This window comes from Ascaphus truei, chromosome 1, assembly GCF_040206685.1.
Source record: "Ascaphus truei isolate aAscTru1 chromosome 1, aAscTru1.hap1, whole genome shotgun sequence".
NCBI lineage: Eukaryota > Metazoa > Chordata > Amphibia > Anura > Ascaphidae > Ascaphus > Ascaphus truei.
This window is the reverse complement of record NC_134483.1, coordinates 208,651,626-208,673,223: the sequence shown is the minus strand read 5'-3', so window position 1 is coordinate 208,673,223 and position 21,598 is coordinate 208,651,626. Positions and strand designations below refer to the sequence as shown.

General features: G+C 39.8%; 1 protein-coding gene across 24 annotated transcripts in view; it reads left to right on the top strand.

Moving 5' to 3' along the window:
* The window catches only part of CSNK1G3 (casein kinase 1 gamma 3), a 143,551-nt gene that overhangs the window by 34,233 nt on the left and 87,720 nt on the right, over positions 1 to 21,598 (top strand). For 21 of the 24 annotated variants that reach the window (XM_075600681.1, XM_075600793.1, XM_075600775.1 and 18 more), the window contains 2 exons: positions 5,269 to 5,672; positions 11,955 to 11,995. In XM_075600681.1, the coding sequence (XP_075456796.1) occupies positions 5,519 to 5,672; positions 11,955 to 11,995 (195 nt within the window). In that variant the 5' untranslated portion in view covers positions 5,269 to 5,518. Of the gene's footprint in view, positions 1 to 5,268; positions 5,673 to 10,479; positions 10,529 to 11,954; positions 11,996 to 21,598 lie in introns of those variants that run through there. The other 3 variants (XM_075600884.1, XM_075600893.1, XM_075600821.1) reach the window with 3 other exon arrangements.

The following is a 21,598-nucleotide window of genomic DNA, read 5'->3' as shown; positions in this document are numbered from 1 at the left end:
ATACAAGTGTCAAAAAGGAGAAATATTGAGCGTGGCATATGTATACACCAGACGACAGAGAAGCCCAATGTTACATCCAACATGACAGAAATACACAGTAAAATACTTATATATTCTCTTGAAAAAGGGTCATTTAGTTTAACCCTTTGGCCAAAGTGTTGTAAGCTTGCGAGCCACGACAAGGCAGACACCCGTTCGCAAGTCCTAACACTACCAGATAAAATACTAATATACCTCTATTAGGATTAAAATTCTCATTTACCTCTATTAGGAGGGAGAAAGACCACATTGGATCTATATCCAGTAGAATGAAAGGACCTACTAACTTGGGAAGTGGGGAGGGGCGGCTTAAAACCTGGGAAGGAGGAGCCACCAACCCCCAACAGCTGAGACAGCTGAGAATAGGTTAACAAAACACAAAACCCCAGCAAGCTCTTTTTGGGAACCCCTGAGCCCCCACAAAATATATATGTATATAAGTGTAAAAAAGGAGAGCTATTGAGCGTGGCATATGTAGTTGCATAGTAAATGAGGTTGAGACATGCCCATCAAGTTCAGCCTGTGTTAAATTTAGACGGCTGATGCTCATCCTATATTCGTATTTGCATGTGTATATTGAGCAGGGGTGCGCTAACTTTCTGCGCCGCGCACCCTGCTTGCTCTCCCCCAGTGTCGCGCCCGCCTTATACCTCCCACCTTATACCTTTAATCTGGCTTCAAATGATGCCGCTTGGTCATTTGACGCCATGTTACCATGGCGACACCTCGCCAGAACCCGACTGAATTCAGGTAAGTGAGTTACAGAGGCCTCGTGCTGATGAGTTGCGGGGCCTCTGTAGCCGCCGCATCCCACGCCCCCCCCCCAAAAAAAAAATCTTGTGCACCCCTTATCCAGAGGAAGGCTAAACCAAAAACCCCAGTGAAACCTCATCCAGGAAAAATTAATTTCCTCAGTCGCTCCAGTAATAGTAATAACATTTCTACCTTGATCAACATCGTTATGTTTGGTATCCCCTGTATACCTTTCCTTTCTAAAAAGATAACCTTTTCTTAGAGATCTGTTGTATCTGCCATCAGCCTCCCCCATGGTTAATGAATTACACTTTTGTAACCACCCTTATTGTAAAGAACTTTATTCTTTTGTTGATGGTGAAATCTCCTTTCCTCCAATCTCAAGAGTTGACCCAGTGTCGTGAAATGTGTGGTTTTTTTTTTAAATTAATTAGCTTTTATAATGAAGGAACTAAAGGAATACTCAATATTTTTTGTTTTCCATCTAAACATATTTATAGTAGTAAAAGTCTTTAACATAAAATATTTTCCTGTATGGAGGAACTTTAGTGTATAGCTTAAAGACAGGTCTTAAATAGTTGTCATTATTTGTTGTTGTTTTATTTTTTATTCAGTTTCGTCTAGTATGATTTGATGTTTGTATTTAATACATTAAGTTTGAGTAATTATATTAGTACAGAGAGAATTTATATAGGTGTGTGCATATTGGATATCTGCGCCGCAAGTAGTTTATGAATTTAAATACGTACATGTATGTATATTTTTTCTCGACTATTTCATTTTTTTTTCTATTCCTAATTCCTAGTATGAGCCACGGGGTGATTAATGCACTAGCTGTTTGATAGCTCTAGAGTAATTTGTAATGCTGCGGCTTAAAGCATTACAGCATTGGCATGATAAAAGATTAAAAGATTTTTTTCACTGCAGTACATTTACATGAAACCAGTTGCAAAAAAAATGTTCAAAACTATTTATTTGCTCTTAATAATGCTCTTAATTAACAGTCTTATCAATGTGACACTGTTTAACCCTTAACCCTTAGAAGACTTAGTCACTGCGTCAAAAGATTTAAATTCAGGCTCTGCTAGAACCCAAGTGATTTAATGGCAGTGATATATTTAGTAGTTAATTGTAGGCAAGGGCCACTATTTTTAAACAAATCAGACAAGTGTAAGCATTTTAAAATATTTTTTCTTTACTTTCGAATGTCGCCATAGTAATCAAATCCTTGTGATTTTTGCCTAATTTTCTTGTAATGACACGGTTTTTAAACTGATGTTCCCTTTCTTGACTTTTTCTAAAAAAATATATATATATTTTTATAGAAAGATCTTTTTTGTTCGATGTGTCTGAAATGTGCAAAAACGAGCAGGGGTTGCACGTGTGCCTCTATAGATCCCTAGAATAAAACAGCACAGTCTAAGTGTATTGCACCATTTCAACATAACTAGATACTTCTGCTTGGTGACAGCATATGTATCTGATTAATGTTGTACATCTCAACATCCTTGGAATGGCAGATGCAGTTTCTTCATAGGTCATCAGTTCCAGTGATACAGGGGGTGGGGAGTGAGAATGTACATTTGTCGTCCGGACATTATCAATTTACTCAACAAATTCAGTGAATTTTTTAGAGAATCCAGGAAATTATTGATCAGTCTACTTCTCTATAAGTAGAAGCACTACTGTATGTGCATACTGTCTGCATACAGTGCTCCTGAGCTTGATGGAAGCCACTTCCGTGCTGATCCTTCTAGGAATCAACGATCTTTCTTGCTTATTAATATTTTTGGTGGTTGTACTCCCTGATATCCAGTTGCAAAGAGGGCAATTCCAGGAAGGGCTGTCACTGATAATTTAGAGAACATTTTGGCTCACAAACTACTCCATCCAGCTGATCCTGTCTGCATGGGAAGAGTGGAGGTTGGGTTTAGTTTTCCAATAAGTCTTGGCTACATTGGGATCTGCTCCCCTGTCTGTGCTACCCTCACTGCATACCACCATTTTAGAGAGAGGTCTTGTTTTGACACTTTTTTTTTTATTGCTAAAGGTTTGCAGAGGATTGCTGCAAGTATATGAGCGAATGAATGTGAAAAAACTTTAAAACATAACCATATTTATAGGCCACCTAAATTGGATTGATAGTACTCTTTGTTTTAAACGGCTGAGTAAAATGCCGATTTTTAGCAATTTTATAGTCTTGCTCGCAAACGTTTGCTAAATTGTATATTAACTACAGCTCTTTTGAAAATCAGGTTTGTGTTGATGTATATTTTCATGTTTTATGTTACAATTTCGAATTTTGTAATAAGATAAGGCCATCTTCCAGTGTTACTTGGGGGTCATTGTGAGTTGGTGTGTTAACAAAATCCACTTAATTTAATTTTAAGGTTTAACAAAATATTTTTTAATTCACCTTCGATTCCCTTTTCTGTCTTAAAGGAGCAATCCAAGCGTGCTGTTACCTAATTTTTTTGTTTACATAGGATTGAAGCAGGGGGTCTCTGGAGCTGAACCCCATTCAGTTCAATTCCAAGGACGCGCTGCTTCCAGAGATTCGAACCTCTGAAGGGGGTACTGGTATCTCCTGCAAGTTTAAAGCTCCCCCATCACGTGAGCCAATAGGGAGCATCACCGGATGATGTCACAGCTTCCTATTGGCCCGCAGGACGCTGGAGCTTTGCAGTCATTACGTTAACACAGCTAATGAGCCTCTATGGAGGTAAATAAATCCAAAAGCAGGGGGTCCCAAAAGCTGAAATTAATGGTGGTCAGCTCCAGGGACCCCTGCTTCAATCCGTTTAAAAAAAAATAAGACCAGCTTGGATTGCCGCGTTAACACATTGAGTTCCTTTCTTGTACATTTGCTTGATACATTTGCTCAAATGTTAATTGGTCTCACTACACTAGTCTCTTCTGTTATTTTTACCAAACACATTGGGGCCATAAAAGCAAAAGTTGTAAAATGTTCAATAGGCCAATCAATGTAACAATAAGAAAAGAAAAAGTAACTAGGTATATATTTTATTTTTGATTGACGTCCTCCTTTGCATACTGTAGAGTTCCCATGACAGTGGGCCTTATGATGACACAACTGTTCGGTTGTCGGCCAGCAGGAGTTTGCTGTCGGCTCGTGTGTTGCGCGTGGAAGGTGGTCAGGGACCTCTTGGTGGAATCTGTTGACCTGTTCAGCAGGAGAAAGAAGAAAGTAGAAATGCAGAATGGTTTGAAGAGATGATTTAGTCAGTAGACTATACATAATATTTGGAGACAATGTTGGTTTAACAGCCCAATCTTGGCAATAATGCTCTAATTTGTGCCGACAGTGGGTTTTTGTGTTCACGTTTTTTCATAACTGGTTCTGGTCAGACAATTGTTGAGTCTTTAAAATGTGTGTGTCGTTGGCATAATGTTAATTGAACGGTGCTATTGGCTGGTGGAGCCACATACCTTTCGTGCTTCATTAGTTTAGAAAATGTAATATCTGAATTAACGTTTTACTCTTTCGTAACACAAGTTTTTGTTTTTTTTCCCCCAGAGGTCTGTTGCAAAAAATGTATTTGATTTACAGTGTGCAGTTGGGTATTTTACGTCAACATCTGCAGATTTCTCTTTTCTACTTTCCTATGGTGTGTAAAATAAGTGTGTATATATCAAATGAGATTTTCCTTGCAAATCAGATGCCTGATATTAGTGTGTGAGTAAAGTATCACTATAGATTAGATCAGGGGTGCTCGACTCCAGTCCTCAAGCCTTGTCAGCAGGTCAGGTTTTCAGGATATCTCCGCTTCAATACAGGCGGCTCAATCAAAGACTCAGTTGTTGACTGTGCTGAAGCTGGGGTATGCTGAAAACCTGACCTGTTTGGGGGGGACTTGAGGACTAAAGTTGAGCAGCCCTGGATTCAATGGTATCCTATAATGTTGTGAATGGATTTGTCACATTGTATATTGTGTCCGTGATTTGCCCAATGTAGAAACAAGCTCCTTAGATCTGCAACACATGGCTGTTAAAATTGCCACTGGAACAAAGGCCTGACATCAGAGCTCTGGCTTTGTTCCGGCTGATCATTATTTGCCGGGTAATTCTCTTTTTGGTACTATTATTCTCCACAGGATGAACATTACTTTCTTGTAGTTTTCCTTTTCTTAAGATTGTTTCTACACCAAGGGTGGCCAACTCCAGCCCTCCAGGGCCACCAACAGTCCAGCTTCGGCACAGGTGGTGCAGTCTTTGACTGAGCCACTGACTGAACCCACCTGTGCTGAAGCAGGGCTATCCTGAAAACCTGACCTGTTGGTGGCCCTCGAGGGCTGGAGATGGCACACCTGGTATAGACGTTGTGTTACTTCTGGGACATTGTATCACAGATTCAACCCTGGGCATAGTGCAAAGAGGGCACTGGATTTGTCATAGCAGCAATGTTTTTAGTCTTTCAGGGATGTGCTGTTTATTTCTCACATTTCTATGTTACAGGTTCTCTTGACACCAGGGAAACGTGCTGATAGGATTATCGTCCAGGATATATTTTGTAGGAAAGAAACACCAAAGTGGACGTGGTTTGCGAATGGGATGAATACGCTGCTGTTGGCCCCTGCTCACCTTCAGCTCACTGAACAACGTTAACCAGCTGGTGAACTTGGCTAGTTATGTTTCCATTTTCACAACACCCCATTTGAGTTTGCTTGTCTTAAAAGAATTCAAAGTGGAGTACCGTAAACTGAATATGGATGGCAAAAAGAAAGACAAGGAAAAACCTGATGAAAGAATGGCCCGGCCAAGCGGCCGGTCAGGTCACAATTCTGGAGTGTTAATGGTTGGGCCTAATTTTAGAGTTGGAAAAAAGATTGGATGTGGCAATTTTGGAGAACTCCGGTTAGGTAAGTAGCGCATCACATCGAATGGATGAGCCAGTTAGAACTTTCTCAGTCTTGTGGAAACTAACCGCATTCAATAGTCGTAAAGAGATGAAATATTATTCTGCACGTTATTGTTTATTTGTAGTGCGCAAACATATTCCACAGTGCGGTTCAATGGGAGTGCAATTATGTAAGCTGCATAAACTGTTCCATAACAAATAAGGACAAACCAGTGAACGTGATATACATGTAATGAGGGCCCTACTTGTAAGAACTTACAATATAGGCTATGCAAGTCTCCCAATTAAAAACCAAGGTTGAACTTAATTGACATTTGTTTTTGTAACCTAATATACTATATTATGTATATATGAACCTGCATATCAGAAGTTCCTTTATGAAATGCACAGTCTTCCTTTAACAGAAAGGTTTAATCTTGGGGAATACAGAAGCCATGCATTTATACTCCCATGGGCAATATTGTGGATATACCACATTTAAGAACGTTGCATCTGATTTGATATGCTAGATGTGTTTCTATACATCAGTTAGAAATGTAATTGTGCTTAATTGTGCTGATGGCTTAATACTTTGTTGGCTATAACTAGATTTTAACTGTTTAACTCTTGTACAATCCTTTATTTGTCTTTTTTTCACATAATATTCCTATGGAATATTCCTGTCATGTTAAAGAATACTATTGGGAAATGTAGAACTCGACCCTAATCACTGCAAGTTTGGCGTCACTACTGGTTTCTTTCATTAAAGAGTCCCTACTTAGTAATATGCACCGTTCAATTCATTGCTCTTACTGGAATCAGGCTTTTGTTCACCACTTGTGTATACAGTAGAAATGTTAATGTGTTTTCAACAGATAAATGCAGCACAAAAGGTTTATTTTTTTTTAACCTTTCAGGGTGAATTTTATTTAAACCCCCAAGTACATTACTTGGTATAAAACGTTTTGTAAACACAGGGTAATAACAAGATAGCCATTCTTACAGGTTAGCATTCATCAGTCACCCAGCTCTACATTAAAATGCAAAGCAATGAGCCCGCTAATTACTCCTGTTTAGGCGCAGGCTGCATCTAGGCTCACAGATAAGCTTTGTGAACATAGAAACTGATTGCAAAGTTGGCCTTATGAAAGATGTACACCTCAAATTCAATATTTCACCAGGAAAGATACTTTGCCCTATACATCTCATTTCCAGTATGTCCTAGAACTTGCCTCTTAAACTAGCAAGTGCTAGTTCCCTTGATGGAATTTGCAGTCGTATTTTGGGTAGGGCTGTTTCTTTTTTATTTCATAGCAGATTAACTAATTACTCTGCATGGTTCAGTAGGGACCTAAAGGCAGTGATGGATTTCGGACCGCACCAGGACATATTAAAAATGTAAGGAGAACTATGGAGCAGTGTAGCATACACAGAGTATTTAACACTGTAATTGAACCGTAGTCATATACAGTCGCTACCATTTATAAGATTTGTTTCATAGTTTTAGTAATTTCCTGACCAAAACATGCTGTTCAATTTCTCTGACACTCCCTGGGCTATTTTCTTTATAATGTCTGTCCCCCCCATGTAATCTGTGTGCTAGTATCTGTCCTAAGGGCCCTCAATACTGATGCCTGTAACATTCCACATATGTCCACAAGGCACTGGGATTAAAGCCACTGCCTCATCTAAATACGGTAGTGCCGACGAGTATTCTAAAACCAATCTGGGGCAATCACCAACAAAACCCAGGTACATGCTGGGTACAACGACAAAAAGAACAGCGCAAAACGCAATAGTGAAGTAAATAGGTACAAATTATATTTGTGAAAAAATGGTGAGTATTAAGCGTACATTTAGGCAGAATAATAAAAGCATATCTGTGCAAACATCAGCACAATGTTACCACAATGGAAAGCCTCTGGATGGAATGGTGTAGCCCTCTGGTGCAGCAGCTGTCTTCTTTCAAGTCACAGTGATATCTCTCACTTATCCTGGACCCCTGCATGCGGCAGCTGCAGCCCTTGAGCTGTTCAGAGTTCCCCCACTGGTAGTGGCATCTGCTGGGCTCGTGGCATGAATGTTAGTTCAAAACAGCTTGGTTTTTGCTGTCCTCGGGACACAGTGATGCCTAAGGGCTCTCCTCTCACTGTACACACCGCGCGGCCCACGTGGGATCTTCTTCCGGCGCTCGCGCACTCCCGTGACGTCACGGATGACGCGCGATGTAGATTTCAATGGGGAAAGTCCCAAAAATAATTGCACAATAAGAAAATCGCTAAAAATAGGTTAGGGAGGCTAGGATGGGGAACCAGACCCTGCCAATCTCTATCCAACGCGTTTCGAAGCTACCAAAAGAGCTTCTTCATCAGGGATAAGTGAGAGATATCACTGTGACTTGCCAGAAGACAGCTGCTGCACCAGAGGGCTACACCATTCCATCCAGAGGCTTTCCATTGTGGTAACATTGTGCTGATGTTTGCACAGATATGCTTTTATTATTCTGCCTAAATGTACGCTTAATACTCACCATTTTTTCACAAATATAATTTGTACCTATTTACTTCACTATTGCGTTTTGCGCTGTTCTTTTTGTCGTTTTCTCCTAGTGTCTCGAGTGCTGAGCCACTCTTTCAGTTTAGCAGCATACGCCTCCTATATGGTTTTGTATATAATTTTATACAATATTATAACACCCTGTGCACTTATATTATTGCACTTTAACACTATAGTGTGTGGATTTTGTTGTAAGGTGAATTTTGGGTTGCGCACTTATTTTTGTATCACATGCTGGGTACATGCTGCAACATTTCAGTGACATTTCTGCAGACAGACTTATGGCCCATCGGATTAACAGCGGGGGTCCCTAGCAGTCTCATTCAAACTCTCCCAATGGCTTTGCATCAAATGACGTCGCCGGCCATGTGACGTCACGTGACCCCATTTCGTAATTTGACGCACGTTGCCTTGGTGACGTGTCGCCGAAGACCCGGCTAGCAGCTGGTGAGTAGGAGGCCTCACGCCTCCCCCGGCATTTACTTTAAATGCCATGGGGAAGAGCACGGGACCTTTGTAACCACCATGCCCCCCCCCCCCCCCTAGAAATTCTTGCGCCCCCCAGTTTGCACACTGCTGGGTTAGGTCTCTCATACTGTTTGATCTTGGCTCAAATACTTCATCTTACTCTGCTTTTCCCGAAGGCATACTTGAAAATACAATGTCTTAATGCATCTTTCCTGGCAAAATAGCAAAAAACAGAGGTGGCAATGTTTAGGAAGTATTTACAAAGCAACTTTATAAACGGCAACTTTCAATTTTTTTGTCTTGGTGTTTTTAAATTTTATTATTCATTTAATACTGGACATATTCAGTGAACAATGTGAAATTGATAGAATAGGTGGTTTTGACAATTTGCACAGTAAAAAAAAAAAAGATTCAACTAAGACTACAATTTCTAAGCTTTCAGTTTTTAAACAGTTTTTTAGTCTCAGTTGGGACACATGTTTTCTATTTGAAGAGTTACAGTTTAAGTAATTGCAGCAAAAAAAATACCACTTGTGAGCACAGTCGCATGTCCCAGACAGGTCCACAAATCTGCTTTACCCATGATCTCAACATAGTGCTTCCACTGCAGCCAAGGATTCTGGGTAATGATATTTAAATGACCAGATTTACTTTTTGCTTCTTATCCATTTTATCATGGATCCCTATAAAGTAGTCAGCGCTGTGTGGCTCAGTGAGGTGTAGGATGGGAGAGCAGGAGACAGAGGTGCGTGGGAGTGGGGTAGCCAGAAGGGGATGTGTGTGTGTGCGTACGTCTGTATGTGCGTGCGAGTGTCTGTGCGCCCCTCTCTGCCTGCCTGTATGCGCCCCTCTCTGCCTCTGTCTGCAAGTGTCTGTCTCAGTCTCTGCGAGCAAGCTTGTGTCCATGCCAGCGTGAGTGAGCTTGTGTGCGTGCATGCCAGCGTGATCGAGCTTGTGTGCATGCCAGCGTGAGCGAGCTTGTGTGCGTGCATGCCAGCATGAGCGAGCTTGTGTGCATGCCAGCGTGAGCGAGCTTGCGTGCATGCAAGCGTGAGCGAGCTTGCGTGCATGCCAGCGTGAGCGAGCTTGCGTGCATGCCAGCGTGAGCGAGCTTGTGTGCATGCCAGCGTGAGCGAGCTTGTGTGCATGCCAGCGTGAGCGAGCTTGTGTGCATGCCAGCGTGAGTGTGCATGCCAGTGTGAGCGAGCTTGTGTGTGCGCATGTGCCTGCGTTGTTCAGCCTCGGTTTTCTGTGAATGTCGGTCTGTCTGCGTGCGAGCGAGCATCTGTGCGTGTGCGCCTCTCTCTCCTGTATTTCTGCGAGCATCTGTTTGTCTCAAGTAAAATTATTTTATATTTTTGCCCCCCCCCACCTACCTTATTACACAGCTGTTGCAATTATTGAGTTGGTTATATCCATTCTTTTAACTTTGTCGCAGTTGCTTGTTCACATTGTGTTGCTTGAGCTAAGAGTATTTTGTATCAATACTTTGGCAGATAACTAGTAATTGTAATAGATTAGAAAATAAAACTGCAAATGCTTAACCATGCGGTAATTTAGAAGTTCCATGTTCACATATCTGTTTACATTACTATTTGTTGTTTTAATTTTCTGTTTCTTTTTCTAAAAGCCTATTTAAGACTTCTCCATGACCACATCAACATTGTCTTCATATGTGCTCTAACTTTCTCCTCCCCTCATGGTTTCATATAATTGCTCCTTTAAATAAAGTGTCACGGAGAGCATTGTGTATTGTACCATATGTTATATGACAGCTTTCATGCTTTTACTTAAAGGTGCAGTTGTACTTACGACCACAATGAACTAATGGCTGATATATTTAATGGGTTACATGTAAGTGTAAGTATTTTAAAATATTTTTTTGAATTGTCTTGGAAATACTTGTTAGCAATGTAACTGGGGACTTGAATTGTTATCTTATGTCATGTGTTCCGTACGGCATATTAAATTAACGATGGGAAAATCTGTTCCGGTTCACTTTGCGAAAGTTAACTCATTCCTCAAGAACTGGAGAAATTGAACAACGGTTCTTTGTAGGTTTGCACAGACAAGTGAATACTTCTCCACTTTGTATGCAAATACTAGTGAAATTGGGGACACTAAAACATTTGCAAAAATTTGGCATCGGGATGTTGGTGATTTTTTTGGCAAGGTTTCGGATATTGTGTACTTTCTCACCAAGTTTGAAAACTTGTGTAAAACTTTTGCACGTCTCTAATAGTACAGTACCTCTCCTTCTCCCCTGTTTTTTCCTCTGAGCGTTAATATGATGGCATTATCTTTGCTGTCAATGAAATCGTTCAACTCATCGATCCCATTAAACAAAATCATTGCCATTCGTTTCATTTGGTCGCAAGTTGAATTGCTTCTCTAAATGCTCGAATGAAAAACTCCAGTTGGTAGAACACTTTGTTATAAGACTTGGGAGTAATGCATGTTTACAGCGACTTCACTCTCGCCAAGTAGCGGGTAACTAGTTATAAGCAAACCTCTAACTGCATCCACAGTCATTGTGTTTCAACAAAAAGCAATCCAGTTTGAAAATAAATATGAATATTCACCTGCTCTGGTATTATACCGTGTTTTCAGTGACGTGCTGGAGCTGCTCAGAGGAGGAGAAATAACATGTTGTGTTGTGGGTGGTAAAGAAATTAAAATGAAACCTTATTTTGCCCACTGTAATTAATTAAAATGTTGGTTATAAAAATCCTAGGTGATTTTTTTTCAGCATGTAAAATGTAACCATGTTTAAACAGATGTAGCAAGACTTGCTGTATTAGGTGCCACTACTCCAGCACGGCGGACACTATCCCTGGCACCACCGACTTTTGCCTGTTTGTCCGTGACGCCGAGGGCAGCTAGTCTTGCTACATCGGTAAGAGAAATTAATAGAGTTGTAAGACTGTATATATTTTTACAGAAGAAAATAACCCTTGGGTGCATAAGCTTGCAGTGCATTGCAGTTCATCCCATACCCTATTTCCTATGGGGCCTTCATTTCGTGATCATGCATTTACTTCTTATGCCCATCTGTAATCTCCGTGCAGTTTAACAATTGAGTTTCACCATTGACGGTTTCTTGAAATGAGACGTTTGCCAAAGTAACAGTTGGCGTTATGCTTAAGTAAAATGTGTTCGGAGGGGCCTCGTGAATGTTTTATGTGAACTTGCTTTTGTGGCACTTGTTTCTCAATGCTTTGCATTAATAAACCCAGTCCTGGCAAAGTCTTACATTCCTGTTTTTGTTCTTTCTTTCAAGGGAAAAATTTGTACACAAATGAATATGTGGCAATTAAACTGGTAAGTTTACTTTTCATGTTCTTTAACTTGTTCAACAGTGTGTCTGGTTGAAAACATTTTCTTCTACTGTATTCTAATATTAAGTGCAAATGTGAGTTGTGTATCATTATGCAGTTGAAAGCTGAATTTGCACAGTTTCTGTAAGTTTTCTTTTTGTACTTTCCTGTGCTTTTGTTGCATTTAACTATGTTGATTCACTAACATTACATTTAAAACTAATGTGAGTCATTGCTAATGTAAATGAGCACCATCTCTCGAAGATCCTCAGCACTGTGTGGCAAAAGGGTAATGGCAAACCTTGTAATCGGTTTGTGGTGCACGTTCTGTGAGTGCTTATGGTAATATTTATTTATAAAAAATGTTTTACCTGGAAGTAATATATTGAGTTACCTCTAGTTTTCAAGTATGTCCTGGGCACAGAGTTATGACTAATCATACATGGTTACAATACATAGTTACATAAGTGAACATGGTATACATTATATACAAGACATTGCATGCACAGTTGGAGATAATATATATTATACGAGTATATAACAGTGACACACCAGAATAAAATGTGAGACATGTTTAGTTTTGAAAGAACTTAAACTGGTGGTGGCTGTGAGAGTCTCCGGTAGATTGTTCCAGTTTTGGGGTGCACGGTAAGAGAAGGAGTGGCCAGATACTTTGTTGAGCCTTGGGACCATGAACAGTCTTTTGGATTCTGATTTCAGATAAGTGCTGTATGTGGTAGGGGTGATGAGCTTGTTCAGGTACACGGGTAGCTTGCCCAGAAAGTTTTTGAAGGCAAGACAGGAGAGATGAACTTTTCACCTAGACTCGAGTGATGACCAATCTAGTTCTTGTAGCATTTCGCAGTGGTGTGTGTCAAGTTTGCTAAGGTGGGTTTGGGGTACCGAGCCGTATACTATGTCCCCATAGTCAATAATTTGCATTAGCATCTACTGTGCGATACGCTTTCTGACCAGCAGACTATGGAAGTTTCATGGAGCATATGGACGTTCAACATTCTAATAAAGGGTTAAAGCAGATGTCTATATGAATGTAACTCGTATAATGTTAGCTATATCTAACCCACGGAACATGTCCTGCTTAAATTGTTTTTTATTAATCTTAGTCTTTAGTGTCTCAGATTAACAATTAACATGGAAAGATTTACTCTGCACAGGGCTTCGGTCAGAGCTTCATTTTATTCTCCAGTTTATATGTCCAACACTGTCTTCTGAATGGACCATCATGTTTTAAAAATTTAAAAAGGAAAAGACAAGAAGGGATGTATTAAAGCAAGTATTAAAATAAAACTGCGATCGGTGTAGACTGGTGCTTTAACCCTTTGCGGTCCAATTAATTTTCACTAAGTGCGCCTGCAGGTCTGATTTAATTTTTGGAAAAAAAAACACACATACAGCTCAACCCCATTATAGCGCGATTTGCACACTGTGCACACTCACAGCACACTGTGCACACTCACAGCACACTGTGCACACTCACAGCACACTGTGCACACTCACAGCACACTGCGCGTGTTAACTGTATATAGATATAGTACTATGCGGGTGGTAGAGGTGCGCTAGGAGCGAGAGTGGGCAGAGCGCTTCAGGACTCTGCCCACAAGTTCTCTCAATTCACTCAGAGTATGGGAGGAGTGTCCGTCTGTGTCTCTCTGGGTCTGCGTGTGTGTCAGTGTGTGTGTGTGTGAGTATCTGTAGTACACACTGGTACTGACACGCGCGCTGCTCTGTCGCGCGCTCTCTCTCACAAATGTTTAGTGCCTATAGGCCAAACGGTGACGCGCACGGGTAGGAGGTGTGGCCATGACGTCACAATTGTAGGCCACACTGTGATTGGCTGTGACAATGTCACGTGGCACGGCAGCCCCTCAAATACAAATTTCTTTGTATTTCCACACAGCTGCCGCGTCGGCACTGGATAAACTGTCATAGGGAGACGGGTATCTATCATGGCATCGCACGCGTGCCGGCGCTTAGTATAATACCAGCCTTAGTCTGATATTCTTTTATATAGCATGGCGCGCAACACTGCCTGCTGTAGTTCATTTTCTGTATGCCGGGGAGTACTTGCAGCAGATTATTGAGCTGATTTGTTTCCTGACCTTGTGCTGGCATTTGTAGTTTGCCTGACAACCTCAAAGTCTTGTGTTTTTTGTGCCATGGAAAACAGACCCTAAACCAGCTTTTGAAATCTCACGGCTATTTCTTCCTTCATAATTAACCCTGCTGGTTTACATGTTGGAACCTGTGTAATGCATGTCCAACTACAGTATTTGATCTAATTCACATGATTCTTGTATGTTTAGAACTCATTTTTGTATGGCTTCTATTTTTCTGATTTTAATTTCTCAGTTTATTTTCTTATGTCTCAATTTACTTCGGCCTACAGAAACACCTTGACTGGATCTATTGCTCCTTTCACCTTGCTTACTAGCTTTTAATGTCTGTTGAATAGTAACAAAAATAATCTGAGGAGTAATACAGGGCATGTGTTCTCAGACTGGTCTTTGCATGAAGAGTTTTTTTTGTTCACCTTAAAATACCTCAAAATTACTGTCAGAGCTGAAGACTGATTGTACAGATCCAGGCCAAGTATTTTTTTATTTTTGTTGATTTGACAAGCTTCCCAATGTTACAGCAGTGTTGCAGTTTTACAAACACATACAGTATGTAGTTATCAAAGGCATGCTAACTAAAAAATAATTGTGTGCCTCATGAATAAAAGGCTATGTTGTAAGCCATTTTTGTTATGTTTTTCTTTGGTTAGCATAGTTTAAACAGTTAACTAAATAAAGAAAAACGAACCCGTGCTGTCAAGAATATTAATGTTGTGAGCTACAGTACACAATTAAAAAGAAAAATAGTTACGTCAAAATTTCTCTCAATAAAGAGGGTATTGAGTTAGGCATATATAGGAATAATGCAAATAAACATGGAACCGGTAAAGTTTAAGTTGCAATTTGTATTCTTCATAAGGAATTGGCATTAATCGATTTTAAAGTGTAGATTTTCCTAGCACTCCAGTTGTGGGATAAAGGTAGATTAAGATTTCTGTGGTGAGTTGCGACTTTGTGCCAGGATCTCCTCCAAACGGTTACACTTTCAAATAATCAAAATAAAGAAGACGTAGTCACACTCGTAGTAATTATAAGATTCTCACACCTTTTATTAATATAAAGACATAAAGTAGCACAATGTTTTGGTGTAAAAAATTGAACCCTTCTGGTGCTTCTATTTGTCTTCTGTGTATTATTAAACGGTCTGAGGATCTTTTGAACACTGAGAGCTTCTACCTCTCTATTTTAATAATTTTCGTTAAAGATGGCTGTCATGTACACCGCTACCCATCTGTTTGTGTGACTCGCCTTCCACAGGGCACTAAATATAAGAACTTCCCAAAAACTGTCACACATTTCACTCCGATTACACTGCCACCACCAGGATTAATTTAAGGATACACCTCAGGAGTCCTCGGTTCCCCTTTATACTTGAAAAATATGTAATTAGTACAAAAACCCAACCTGACACAACTTTTTCGAAAATGTGGCAAATCTCTTCAAAAAGGTAGTAGATTTAATCAGAGCTCACACTACTTAATACATTTTATTTTTAATGTTACAAAGTGTACAGTGCTTGTTACAGAAAAAAACACATACAATATAAGATGCAGACCAGTTCATGGAATAAAAGGGAATAAAGCAGCATATTTTATTCCACCTACCTAGACTTTTCGGTCATGAGATTTGAGAGCTGAAAATTCACGTTTCATTGATATAACGTCCCTTAGATTAATTCTGATTTATGGATGCTCAAATCATATACATTTACAAACATACATATACAAACTGATAAAAGGGCCTGTCACGGGAGACCAGTACTTTTCCACCAAAACCACCCCGATCACTAGCACCATACAGGACAAAGTTATTGAATAAAATGGGGTTTATTCTGGCACGCCAGCAGACAAACAAAGATGTACAAAACACGATACAATACAAAATGGGGTCCTGGGCAGTAGACAAGAGCCTCGCTAGGTGCAGGGGCCTGATTCAAGAAGGCTCGTCCTGTCTGCTTCTTCCCAGAGTGTCTCTCTGAAAGTAGATCTGATTCTCTGATCAGCAGCACCCCTTATATAGCCCTCTGTGGCTATCCATTGCATGGGAGGGGGCTACTGGGCAATCAGAGCACAAATTAAGTTAGTGCCACAATAGCCAGAGGGCGTGCTAAAAACCCATCCCTGATTGTTCACTTAATCCAATTAACACTTTACAGGGCTGACGCCCAAATCCCATCACAGTGCTTACACAGATCACAATCTCTATCTCATTTTGCTTTCTTGCAGGGCTGACACCCAAAGTACATTTACAGAAGAATAACGAATATAGACTTTGAAATACATTCTTACAGACATGGAAATACATTTACACATTCCCTGTTCTTCCCCAGATGTTAAATACATTTGGCCAAAATAAGCCTTACAAAGGTGGCCAAATTACATAAATTTAGGGGTAGCTAGCTGGGCTTCATAAATTTTGTGATGTCAGCAACCCCTACCGTCACAGGGCCAACTTTTTGTGGGTGTCTTATCTCCTAGTCTTCAATATTTCCTTGACATTTTTATGCCTGAGAGAATAATTTTAAACCCAAATGAATCTGAGCGAATAAAATACAACACACTCCCTGCAACCACTAGAATAATGCTACCAATAACACTGCATTTTGATCATTTTAACGCACGCATAGACGTCTGGTTTGGCGCTACTCCTAATTTTAAGAGTGAAACAAATTATCTGACACAGACCAAGACACCCCGCACATGTGATTGTTACACGTGCATTTCTGCTCCTCAGAAATCTATAGCTTCTTTTATTGTGTATTGCACCAGATATGAATTATCATCCAGAATGTGACTCTTTAATGTTGGTGAATGGTGCATCATCTCGGTCACCTTGGAGTCTGCAGGCCAGAGAAGGTCTTAGGAATGGAGAGATTTTTTTTTTAAGCCTGGCATGATCAGATACAATCATTCTGCCAAATGTGACATGTCCTCTCCATGTAAGCACTCTTCTCCCTTCTATTGGTTTTTATTATTTTATTGCCTTTAATAAAAGGCATGCCCCCATGACCAGTCACTGGTAGCACTTCTTAAAAAGAAGTGTTCTTTTCTTTGCAAAAGAAAGTTAACCCCTTGGTTGCTGCATTGCTCACACAATTTAACCCATGCATTGCTCTGTCGTGACAAGTGCGATGATTAGGTTGTATTAACCTTAAAACCGCCTAAAAGTGTCTATACACAAAATGGTGTGGCCAGGAAGACTCCATATGTCTGTATAAGTTTACTACATTTAACATATTGTGGATCTGATTCGATTCACAAGAATAACAAATATATCTTTTTAACATTTGCAGTCTAATGAATTAAATGATGCTAAACAATCCAAGCTTGTGAGGGTGCAAAGGACAGCTATCCATTTCTCTCAAATTTAGTATTAACGTAAAAAAAAAAAAAAATTCTCCTGCATTAAACTCCCCCCGAACGTGATGAGGTGGGTAACAATATGTCTGTTTTTATACTTGGGCATTTTTTAATTCAGAAGAAACCCCTCTTCTCTCCCCAAACCATGGAAATCTCGTTGGAGTAATGGATGGCGGTTTAAGGAAACTACCAGAAGGTGGGCTTATTTCCGTTTCAAATGTAGGGGCTTTCAGGATATACAGTAAACCATGTATTTGAGATGAATTTAGAATGAAACAGAGTATTTTCTCTATGCTAAACAAGGAGCGTGAATGCTCAGATTTCCAACGCGAGACCCTCTGAGATCTAAATATGCCTTAAAGTGTGTGAGGGAGTTCAGTTTGTTTTACCGTTATTTTAATGAAACGGTCTGCATATATTATTGCTTGTAACCTTATTTTTCTGTAAGCACTGTAGTACTTTATAGTACTTTATTAAATCTAACATTTGAAAAGTATGGTCTTTAGACCTAATTTAACTTTCCACGCTTTCAAGAACTGCATTTTCCCAAACATGTTGCTATAATAGATTTTGTTCATTACTTATTTTTCTAGTTAAACGGGGACTAAGGACCCCTAGCCATTAGACTTTTCTTTATCCTTGATGGTGGCAGCGATTTAAGGATATATAATTGTGACTTATTGAGGAGACCTATTACTCATTTTTGGGACCCTGCGTGGGAGAAAAGTGGGTCAGCTAGATAGCTGCATATATTAACCCTTGTCACATATGTTGCGTGCTCACAGGTGTGCCGTATGTGACAGCCCATCGGCTGTTTTACTGCAGAATCATGAAGACTTGCGTTGGATACAGTTGGTTTGGTTACAGCTGAACTTAAGGTCTTCTGCTTTACTCGATGTAGTTTTCTCTGAGCTCGACAGGGCATTTGATTGTTTTTTTTGTCTTTTTGTTACGTATGTTAGCTCTATTCAGCAATACATTGGCGTACATTTGGAAGTTTGGTAGTCCTGCACAAGACTAGAAACAAAAGTCGTTTAGGGAAAATTTGAGACCCCCTGATTTTGGGGAGTGCCATGAAGGTTCAACTGAAGAGCAACATCGTAGGAGGAATGTGCGAAGTAATACAGCTGCTGAATAATATTGTGCAGTCCTTGTGGCCGTCGCTGTATAATTTATGATGGAGTTGTCTTTATAAAATGTTATTGAACTATTACACAGAATAACAATGGTGATTTAAGTTGGGTAATATTGTAGTTAACAAGATTTGAAAGTTAATTGGTTGAATAATAGACTAGTAGATAACTCAATAAAAACTCTGCTCAGATTGCCGTTCATTTTAAGGTTATTTGTAATTCACAGGATTTACATTTTGTTAATCTAAGGCTTGCTTTGTTAATGTAGTGTCACTGCTGTTGAAAGGAGTAGAACCCTGTAGCCTATTGCCTTGAAACAAAGCATTCAAACAACTACGAACATCTGTCTATCAAGCCTATAAATAATGTAAAGAGCAGGCATTAGCAGGTTACCCAGAACTAGTCATACCTCTGTTTTTGGTATCCGGCAGCAATCCTGAATATTCACACAACACAGTATAATGATCTTATTCTGTTGAAGGTGGATGCAAATAAATCTTCACGTTTTTTCACTTTGGGCACTCTTTATGTACAGCACAATTTTATTTGGGAGCAAGCCACAATAGGAACATTATTAGTGCCTTCCCAGAATAGAATATATTCATGAAATATTATCAAATTGTTGCATTTCAGGCTTAAAATTCCTCCTTTTTAATTTTGGTACGTGGAGTTAAATTTCCTAATGTCTTCTATGATGTGATTTTCTACCGGAGTTTTAAATATTTATACAGAGAAAACAAGTTAACTACCAAAAGGCAACAAAATGGATACAAATATATTTGCCAGAATAGAAGTAATTGTGTTTTTGCAGCATGTAGTTTGGATGTCAATCATTCCATGCAGCCATATCAAAAAGCCAAAGGCTATGCCTCCGGATACCAGAGGAAGTCACCTTATTGTGAACAACCTTTGCTACAGACACATACGGTACTATGCTGGTTCTGTTCTTAATCTCTGACGCAGTCTAGGTCAGTGGATCAACCTTTTTTTGGTTAAGGAACTCCAGAACTCGACTGGGAAAATAAAATGTGTGTGTGTTTCATAACTTAAAAGCAGAAAGCCTAATGCTTTACCACCTGTTGGACTCCTCGAAGTTGTGAGATTGAACTATGAGAATACGTGTTATTTGGCACACCCCTCTGTTGAATTCTATCTTTCATGCTCAAATGATTTATTTTTATGTTTAAAACATTGCCCATGTGACAAGGACAGGGCAGCTTTTTGTGGGTGTGTCTTATCTCCCATTCATCAATCTTTCGTGACATTTATAGCTGGGGGGGGGGAGTGATTTTAAACCCAAATGAAACTGCAAGTATAAAATACCTTATAACTCTCTACCTCCTAGAATGTTACTCATAGTTGCATTCGTATGATTTTAATGCACGGTCTTGACGGCGCTAATTATTATGAGTGGGGAAACAAATATCTGCATATGCATAATTTTGTCTGCCACAAATCTATTTTTTTTTAAATCTTTGCGAATTACACCAGATTTTAATTATTCCTTTTTTAAATCTATATGTAAATTGATGTCCTTTCTGTTACCTTTTGTCTGCTAGTCAAAAAAATCTCAGGAATTTAGACAATGCCCTTGAAGATAACCTTGAGATAATGTCAAATCTCTGGTACATCTATAAACTTTCTCCAGTCACTTGTTCCAAACATATTGTTTTATTGACCCATTAATGCAAAGACTGTTGACTCATGAAACATTACAGGAGACGATAAAAAATTTTTTGAAATTAAAGTTAACCCATTTATTACTGTATTGTTTACATAACTGAATAGTCTAAAGGCATTAATGTGCAAAGACATCTTTACAAATTCCCTTCCTCGGTTTTTACACCCAACAACAGAATCGATGAAGACTCGTGTGTGTGTGTGTGTGTGTGTGTGTGTGTGTGTGGACAAATCACCAAAAAAATCTACTCGCCACCTAGTACCACACGTGTGCTGCTTGGGTCAATAGGAGCTCGCCACGATGTTAAATCCACTCGGCGGGGGCGTGCAAATGTATAGGTTTGTCGAACACTGTGAATATGTATTTGCATACACACACATACATACACACACACATACACACACACACACATACACACACACATACATACACACACATATACAGACATACACAGACATACACACACACACACACACACACACACACACACATACACATACATATACTCACTCACTTTCTGTCCACTGTGGGACCTTCCTCAGGGTTATGTGTGATAAAGCCATGGCCAAACACACTATGTACCCTATAATGACCCAGAAGTACAAATCATGACAATTCTAAACACCCAGTAACCATGTTCAGAGCCTGTTTGCTCATAAACCCCACATAAACATAATTGACACGTGTAGGCTGTGTGGTCCCTCTCACACTGTGGTGACTACATACACCCACAATGCCACCCAGTCACCCTAGCTAACACGACCTTCTTGTTTATGTAACTGCCACGGCTGCTTTGACTGTCAGTTCCTGATCACGGACAAGACTGACACATCTGCATGATGGCACGGATATTAAAATATCTGGGTCTGGGCTATTTATTGCAGCCATAGAAGTGGATGACACTTATAATAGTGACCTCCTGGGTCAGCTTAACATGGCTATACCTGAAGGGCATAACTTTATCTCTACAATCAGACGCAGAACTATACCACATTTTTAAATCTGATATGCTAGTGGAGATGGGTTTTGAAATATTAAGTGTCTGTGACGTTAAAATAAAGCTCACTCCAGAATCCTGTGCAGTCTTAAGACACGTTCTATAATGCCGGGCGCGCTGAATTTTAGTTGGCTGACACTAGTCAGCCTTTCTATACAAGGGCTGCGCGTGTGCACGGCAGGGATAGGGGGGCCGACAGACAGCGGCGAAGATGAGGAAAATCGTGTGTGTGTGTGTGTGTGTGTGTGTGTGTCAATGATTGCAGAACTAAAAAAAAATATTTATTATAGCTGCAGTTCAGG